At 43.4% G+C, this 8,541-nt stretch overlaps 1 protein-coding gene across 2 annotated transcripts; it reads right to left on the reverse strand.

The window, feature by feature from the left end:
* Nucleotides 1-6: 6 nt before the first annotated feature.
* Nucleotides 7-6,504, reverse strand: LOC111656065 (uncharacterized). Of its 2 annotated transcripts, none has more exons than XM_087174352.1 (3): nucleotides 6,413-6,504; nucleotides 3,695-4,322; nucleotides 7-1,281 (listed from the first exon to the last, which is right to left on the reverse strand). In XM_087174352.1, the coding sequence occupies exons 2-3, from the start codon at nucleotides 4,270-4,272 to the stop codon at nucleotides 336-338; spliced, it is 1,524 nt and encodes a 507-aa protein (XP_087030478.1). In that variant the 5' UTR covers nucleotides 4,273-4,322; nucleotides 6,413-6,504; the 3' UTR covers nucleotides 7-335. The 2 variants fall into 2 exon arrangements, with proteins under 2 accessions (XP_087030478.1, XP_087030479.1); XM_087174353.1 differs by lacking the exon at nucleotides 6,413-6,504 and adding an exon at nucleotides 4,576-4,926.
* Between the last annotated feature and the right edge of the window lie 2,037 nt (nucleotides 6,505-8,541).

Consider the following 8,541-nt stretch of genomic DNA (forward strand, 5'->3'; position numbering starts at 1 on the left):
CGGGTGGGGTTACACTTTAAATCTAATCCCATCCTGAAGAGCAATTAGCTAACGGTCAGTTATGACATGCCATACGACCATATATGGATGTCCTGCTGCTATCTACACCAGAGAAGAATCAACGTGTTCCAGTTCCCAAAACCTGGACGACCACGAGCGGCCCAGAATCTGTCCCCAACTGGTCCAGAACTGGTGGAGAGCTGGTCCAGAACTTTTCCAAATTAGAACTTTTCCAGAACTGGTCCCAAACCAGTCCAGAACCAGTCAATGCTGATTCAGAACCAACCCAGAACAGGTCCAGAACCGGTCCAAACCCTGTCCAGAGCCGGGCGACGTCACTCGGAGTCGGACTCCAGCGGGGCGGTCTCGTCTAAGATAGGTCTCTTCCGGCGTTTGGCGGCAGCGGCGCGGGCCCGCTGCTCCTCCTCCATGTGCGCCTTCTTGTGGCGGGAGAAGCTGGATGAGTGCATGAAGGTCTTGTTGCAGGCCGCACAGGTGTAGGTCTTGGTCTTGGCGGCGGGGAGTCCGGTCTTGGCGAGAAGCTGCTTCTGGTGCTGCTGCACCTTTCCCCGCCCGCCACCGTCCCCCACCCTATGGGTCTGCTGGTGCCGCGCCAGGCTGGAAGCGTGGCTAAACCGCTTCCCACACTGGCTGCAGCCGTGGCGACCGGCTCCTACTCCACCTACTCCTCCCACTCCTCCCACTCCTCCGTCTCCTCCTCCCCCCTCCTCCTCCTCAGAGGTGGCGGGGCCTCGTTTACCGGCCCGGCCCCCCCGGCGGCGGCGGTTCTTCTTACAGAGGGTGTAGAAGTTGGGCTTGTCGCGGGAGCAGAGCTTGAGGCGGATCTTGAGGTCGGACGAGGTCTCGCCCAGGTTCTCCTTGCCGGGCGTGTAGTTGTCCAGCAGCTCCTTGACGTGGGTCACCTGGTGTTTTGACAGCTGCGTGGACGTCCTGAAGCTCATGTCGCACTGCGGACAGGCGTAGAACTTATCGCCGCCCTGACTCTGAATGATGGCGGCCGCCATATGCTGCTGCTGCTGCTGCTGCTGCTGCTGCCGCTGCTGCTGCCTCTTGGTCTTCTTGTTCTTGCCGCTCGCCTTCAGCGAGTGGCGCAGGGCGGCCACGTTGGGGCCGAGGGCGACGTCCTTGGGGATTCCTTTTCCTTTCTTGTGGATGAGGCGGTGGCGCGACAGGCTGGAGCTGTGGTTGAACTCCTTCCCGCAGATGTTGCAGGGGTGGATCCGCCGCTTCCCGTGCAGCCGCAGGTGACTCCCCAGCATCCTGACAGGTGAAACAAACAAACAAACATTACATCAGTTAGCTGTAACGAATCATTATTGAGTAATCTGCAGAGTAATCAACAAATCATTTCATCTATGAACCATTTTTGTTTGAAACTGATTAATTATCAAAATAGTTTCAGATTTATTTTCTGTCGACCGACTGATTGATCATCACAGCTCCACTGATTTAAACCCGAAAGAACCAAGACGCATCGAAGAACATTATTCTGATTATTAAAATACACAGTGATGCGTCAGAAGCAGCAGAGGGAACAGAGTCGAGGCTGCGGTTATCGTCCCAGATGTAAATGTAATGTCAAACAAAAGAGTCAGTAACAACCTGCCAAAATTTACAGAGGAACTGTTTTAACTCTAAACTGGTTTTAATAATGTTCAGGTTCTAGTGGAACTAGAAGAATTAGAAGCAGAGCAGGAAATATCTCAGAGTATCTTCAGGAGTCATTATGAAATTCATCTGGGTTCAAGAACATTTGGGGTGGAGGGAAACAACAAACACTTTTGTTTCTATCATACACACTGTTTAAAGTTTAACCGATGTGTATGGTTTTAACCATTAAACTACCTAAAAAATATGTTTTCCCGTCATAGGAAATAAAAAAAGGGAAAATTACATTTTCAAAGAGCCAAATAAAGGAATAAATAAATAAAGGAACATTTCCTCAGTTGGACTGACTGAGGAATACAAAGTCATTTACCTCTGAAACTGTTTTCAACTTCACAATGAAGTAATATGAACCTTCAGTCTGAACATGAGGAAGCAAAAGAAAATGCAAATGCACCATCTACTGGTGACCGACAGTCATGTCATACAATCAGTAACGAAAGTTACTATTTTTTTTTAAGTATATTTTTTTGGGCTTTTTATGCCTTTATTGGACAGTATAGTGGAGAGAGACAGGAAACGGGGGGGCAGAGAGAGGGGGAATGACATGCAGCGAAGGGCCGTCCGATACGGGATTCGAACCGGGGCCAACTGCAGCGAGGACTGTAGCCTCTACACATGGGGCGCCTGCTTAGACCACTACGCTACACGACGCCCCAGTAACGACAGTCACTATTAACATTCAAAAACCAAAAGTAGATGCCATTACAAAGATGCCTGTGTAAACCAGGTACAAGAGCAGAAGTGGGAAAGTTTGCAGTGGCAAAAATATTGGTATATATTGTCATTATGTTATGGAGGCTTTAATTTTGAAATTCAACAGACTGTCCTGATGGTGTCTGAGTGACACACTGAGGTGGTCTGCTATTATGCTGAAGGGAAACTGGTCTAATGTATTATTTATTATTCAGTTTGATTAATTATTCACACAATTTAAATCATTAAGTCTTGATTTTATTTATTTAATATCTATGAATTTTTTTTTATTTTGTTATTTATATATTTATATATTTATATATTTTTTATATATTTTTATTTATCTATTTATTTTTTTATCCACTTCTAAGTCGAGTCAATTAAGTTTTATTTATGGCACCAAATCACAACAGATATTTTACGTTTTATTAATAGAAAATCTGAGACGAAAATGATCAATGAAGATTTTAATTAAATTTATATGATAGATTTTCAAAATAAAAGTCGCTAGAAAATAAATGGATAGTAATCATTTCCTGTTCGACCCGACTCATCTTTAGACTCGACAGATTGACATGGATGGACATGAACCTACATCCAAACCATCTTTAAAACTTGCTCTTTCTTCAGTCAGCTCATGATCTTCACTGTGACCAGAGCTCACCTGAGCGTCTGCAGCTCACCTGTAGCAGCAGCCAACCAGGATCCTCCTAAATATAATATGAGCTGGCTGATGTACGTTTTTTTTGATTCTGCTACGTTTGAAATATTTAAACTATAAGTACTAACTTCATACAGATGTTCTTTCATCCCTGTCCAGACTCTGATCTCATCTGATTCTCAGACTGAACGTAAATGTAGATTAAATCCTTAAACAACAGCTGCAGAACCTAAATCTGACACAACTGATTTTACATGATGATTGATCAGTTTAAATGATTGATCTGATATGAATGAAAGTTTAACTGCTCCTGAAACTGACCTGAGATCAGCTGATGGTTTATTAGAGAGGATGTCTCACTCTGTTGAAGTTGTTGAAATACAGAAACACTCTGGTTGTACAGCGGTGTCACAGAGTGGAGCTTCTTCCCTCACAGAAGGTCTTTGGTCGAGTTCAGACAAGTTTCATTCTCCAGTTAAACTTTGATTCATATCAGATCAATAACTTTATAGATTAGAATCTGCAGCTGTTCTGTAACAGGTGCAGATTTAATCTACATCAGATCAGACTGGACCAGCAGATATTAAAGGACTCGGATCTGGATCAGGACAATGAACTCCACCGTGCAGAGGTGGAACAGAGAGTACGGACCTGCTGCCTTTGAAGCTCATCCCGCAGTGGGGGCAGGTGTAACGTGCATCCTGATGCGTCGGCTCCAGTGCCCGTTTGGCGGGCGGCGGCGCCCCGGTGCTCTTCCCGGTGTGCGTCTGCTGGTGGCGGTACAGGCTGGAGGCGTGGCTGTAACACTTCCCGCAGTAGCTGCAGCGGTACTGCCGCTCGTCCGGCTCGAAGTCAGCCTGGTCCGAGTCGGCCTCGCCGTCCAGCTGGCTGCTCCCTGCCTCCACCAGCACCTCGTGCTCCTCCTCGGTGTCTTCCTCATCCTCGTCAGAGTCTGTCTTTATCTCCACGCTCTGCTCCGTCACCTCGCAGGGGTAAACCTCCTCGTACGGAGCGAAGAAGGCCTCGTCCGTCTCGATCTTCAGCTGGTCAGCAGTCAGGTCCGACGGGTCGTCCGAGTCCTTCTTCACACAGGAGATGGTGAACTTGGAGCCGACCTCGGCCCACTTCACCACGTACTCGATGGGCTGCGTGTCCAGCTCCACCGTGATGAAGTCGGCTCCCAGGGCGTCCGACTCCGACACCGTCAGCTCCGTCTCCGTGTCCTCCATCCTGTACCGAGGTGGAGGAGAGGAAGAGCTTCAGAGGAGCAGCCACAGGCCTGAGGAAGAGGAGAGGGGGGTGGAGAGAAAGGAGAAAGAGGAGGGAAGAGGAGGAAAGAAAAGGGGAGAGGTCAGCATGTGCTGTCACCGTCCCTCTCTCAGATACTCAGAGCAGTTATATCACTGATCAGCTGATCAGTACCCAGAGTAGCGCTGTCAAAATGTTTGATTATTCCCTGTAAAGAAACACACAGGTTCCAACCATCCACTACAACAATTAACAATCACCAGCACATATGATAACACCATTACCTCTGGGTATAACTGTTATTATACAGCTGTTCATGGTCCCTCTCTCTCCTGCCCCTTTCTCGCAGATGGAACTGTTGCTAAGCTAACTGTGGCTTATATTGTTTTCTTTATCTCGAGGTTTTACAGTTTTGTGTCTACTGACTAAAATCTTACAGGTCTTTTTAGATTACTTTTTTGTGGTTGAGTTTGGGTGTGAGCTCTCTGCCGTCATAACCACACGGTTGTTGTGAAATCATTCGCTTGTTTCAGCTTGAGTTAAATTTTAAAATAAGGACAGTGGCCTTGTGTGACTCCTGTCTGTTCTGCATTCATTGCAGCGGACCAATCACAATCGAATGTTTGAATTTTTTTCTTTTTACATTCAATTTTATACAGTCATTCTGTTCAGCAAAGATATCTGTGAAGGACTGGAACACTTCCGTTATTCTCCAAGAAAGACATTTTTATATGAGCTTCATTTTCATATTAACAGTTTTAAGGTGCTTGTACTTTACTGGAGTATTTCCTTTTTCTGCTACTTGCTGTTTGCACTGCAGCACATTTCAGCCTCCTAACACCCTGAAGAAGCAAGTGGTGTTTTTGATTGATAAATGAATGAAGTTAATCGATCGACTGATCGTTTCAGCTCTGATGCTATGACTGTCCCACATCTGATATTCTCATGTTTGGTACAAAATCATGAAGATAATTAATCGATGAGTTAATTCACAAGATATTAAATCAATGACGATGTTGGATTCTGCAACGTGAGGCTTTAATTCTTTTCTCGGTTTTACCTCAGAGTGATCTGAACATCTGTCAGTCTGAGTCTAATCTAATGAACCCACACGTATGACATCACTGTGACAGTAAAAGATGAAGGAATGTCAAAATAATCGATCAGTATCTGCAGCTCTGTTTACTGCAGCAACTACAGTAATCCGTCATAAGATATCATTAATGATCCAGAGAACAAACACGTCACTGTCATTACCGCGGACTGACACCAACATCCATATAAGGTCACCACTCTGACGTATCTGCACATCATAAACACAGATGACCTGTGACCTCTGTCAGACACAACAGCCGCCAAAAGGAAATGTAACGTTTATATAAATTTTTAATATGAGATTCATCAGAAGCAGCAAAGACGTTTTTGCTGGAAACTGATCAAATAAATAAATAAATCAGATTAATAAAAAAACAAAACAAAAAAAAAAAACCCCTCCGGCTCCTCTGCTACACATTCATTCTTTCTTTTAACCAAGACAAACCGTCTCACCGAACTCCGTTCACAAATCAGTAATTTTTAATGTCTCCGAGCCTGCCGGGAGCCCGACATACGTGACAGGCAGACCTTTCCTTTAAACCCGATTGTTCCCCCAATATTGAGTCTTTGGCGCATTAAATAAAACAAGCTGCATTTATTCGATACTGAATATCAACATAGATGAAAGATTTCTTCATTATTCCCGCGATTATTTCCCACTAAATATTCCCGCGGAGGGCGGTTGCTAGCAGGGCATCCATTATTAAAGATGCCCTTTCTTCCACATTTTCAGCTTTTCAGTGTCTTATCTGAGCGCCGAAATTATTACATGAGTCTTTGATTACGCAAAACTTTTTAAATTTTCTTAAAAATGATTTTATCTTTGATTTAAAAAGAGGAGGTTTTAAATGGTGAATTTTCTGAGCGGAGTTCCGGGGCTCGGCCGAGCTCAGTCTCAGTGATGAGGAAGCAGAGGAGGGATTTTCTCTTCCTTCAACCTTAACTGTCAAAGTAAAAGATCAAACCGCCTAATTAACGGCGATAAACGGATTTGGCGGTGAAACGTTTCGAGATTCGGTTACTCACCGATCTTTAACGGCGGCACAGCGGAGAAAACGTTAAATTTTTACCGGTGGAGACGGTCACAATAAACAGGAAGCAGGGGACGTGGACACAAAGCATTGTGGGAAAGGATTAAATGGTTGCGAAGAACGGAAGTACGGTAGATTGGCTTTCACAATAAAGCATCGTAAGATAAAATAAAATGAAAAAATATCTATAAAATTAAATAAAGTAATGTTTAACAAGTTAAGCATAAAATAAAAATTAAAACACAAAATTAAATATAAAATACAATAAAACTAAAGTTAAATGAAAAAAATCTTCAATTTCTTTCTCTTATTTGATCTAAAGACTATTAGACTTATTAATGACTTATTGCTGTCACTCCCGGATAAAAATGAAAAAAAAAAATGTTTATACAAGCTTACGTGTAATGACAATTTATAGTCTATCTATTTATTAATTTTTAAAATCAGTGAGTAATATTACTCAAAAGAAATATTACAGTTAAAACTCAGAAATCTAGTGTTTTTAATGGGATTTTATTTTGAATTTTGCAAACAAAAGAAGCTCTTTACTTATTCTGCTCAGCTTGACAGATTGTCCTCTGTCTATCTGTCCGTAACTGTCTCTCTATAACTGTCTGTCTCTCTGTAACAGTCTGTAACCATCTGTAACTGTCTCTCTGTAACTGTTTGTCTCTCTATAACTGTCTGCCTCTCTGTAACTGTCTGCCTCTCTGTAACTGTCTGTAACCATCTGTAACTGTCTCTCTGTAATTGTCCGTCTCTCTGTAACAGTCTGTCTCTAACTGTCTGTCTCTCTATAACCATCTGTAACTGGCTGTAACTGTCTCTCTATAACTGTCTGTCTCTCTGTAACAGTCTGTAACCATCTGTAACTGTACCTGTCTGTCTCTAACTGTTAATGTCTGTCTCTCTGTAACCGTCTGTACCTGTCTGTCTCTCTATAACTGTCTGTAACTGTCACTCTCTCTGTAACCGTTGGTTACTGTCTGTCTCTCTATAACTGTCTTCCTGTAACCGTCTGCAACTGTCTATCACTCTATAACCGTCCGTAACTGTCACCCCCTGTAACCGTCTGTAACTGTCTGTCTCTCTATAACTGTCTCTCTGTAACTGTCTGTAACTGTCTATCTCTCTATAAACGTCTGTAACTGTCTGTCTCTCTATAACTGTCTACCTGTAACCGTCTGCAACTGTCTATCTCTATAACCGTCTGTAACCGTCTGTCTCTCTATAACTGTCTGTCTCTCTATAACCGTCTGTAACTGTCACTCCCTGTAACCGTCTGTCTCTCTATAACTGTCTGTAACTGTCACGCTCTCTGTAACTGTCGGTTACTGTCTGTCCCTCTATAACTGTCTCCCTGTAACCGTCTGTAACTGTCTGTCTCTCTATAACTTCCTCTCTGTAACTGTCTGTAACTGTCTATCTCTCTATAACCATCTGTAACTGTCTGTAACTGTCTGTCTCTCTATAACTGTCTCTCTGTAACCGTCTGGAACTGTCTGTCTCTCTGTAACTATCTGTAACTGTCTATCTCTCTATAACCATCTGTAACTGTCTGTCTCTCTATGACTGTCTGTAACCGTCTGTAACTGTCTGTCTCTCTGTAACCGTCGGTTACTGTCTATCTCTCTATAAATGTCTCTCTATAACCGTCTGGAACTGTCTGTCTCTCTGTAACCGTCGGTTACTGTCTGTCTCTCTATAAATGTCTCTCTGTAACCGTCAGTTACTGTCTGTCTCTCTATAACTGTCTCTCTGTAACCGTCTGAAACTGTCTGTCTCTCTATAACCATCTGTAACTGTCTGTCTCTCTATGACTGTCTGTAACCGTCTGTAACTGTCTGTCTCTCTGTAACCGTCGGTTACTGTCTATCTCTCTATAAATGTCTCTCTATAACCGTCTGTAACTGTCTGTCTCTCTATAACCGTCGGTTACTGTCTGTAACCGTCGGTTACTGTCTGTCTCTCTATAACTGTCTGTAACTGTCTCTCTGTCTGTCTCTCTGTAACCGTCTGTTACTGTCTGTCCGTCTATAACTGTCTCTCTATAACTGTCTATAACTGTCTCTCTGTAACAGTCTGTAACTGTCAGTCTATATATATATATATATATATATATAT

This window comes from Seriola lalandi, unplaced genomic scaffold, assembly GCF_002814215.2.
Source record: "Seriola lalandi dorsalis isolate HSWRI2012SDOR001 ecotype SW California unplaced genomic scaffold, Sedor1 jcf7180002054342, whole genome shotgun sequence".
NCBI lineage: Eukaryota > Metazoa > Chordata > Actinopteri > Carangiformes > Carangidae > Seriola > Seriola lalandi.

What these genes read in the sequence shown, in the direction of transcription:
- LOC111656065 (XM_087174352.1), bottom strand. Translation starts at nt 4,272, where the DNA reads ATGGAGGACACGGAGACGGAGCTGACGGTGTCGGAGTCGGACGCCCTG. An exon ending in ATGAGCTTCAAAGGCAGCAG is followed by an intron (nt 1,282 to 3,694) that starts GTCCGTACTCTC and finishes TTCACCTGTCAG; the next exon opens with GATGCTGGGGAGTCACCTGC.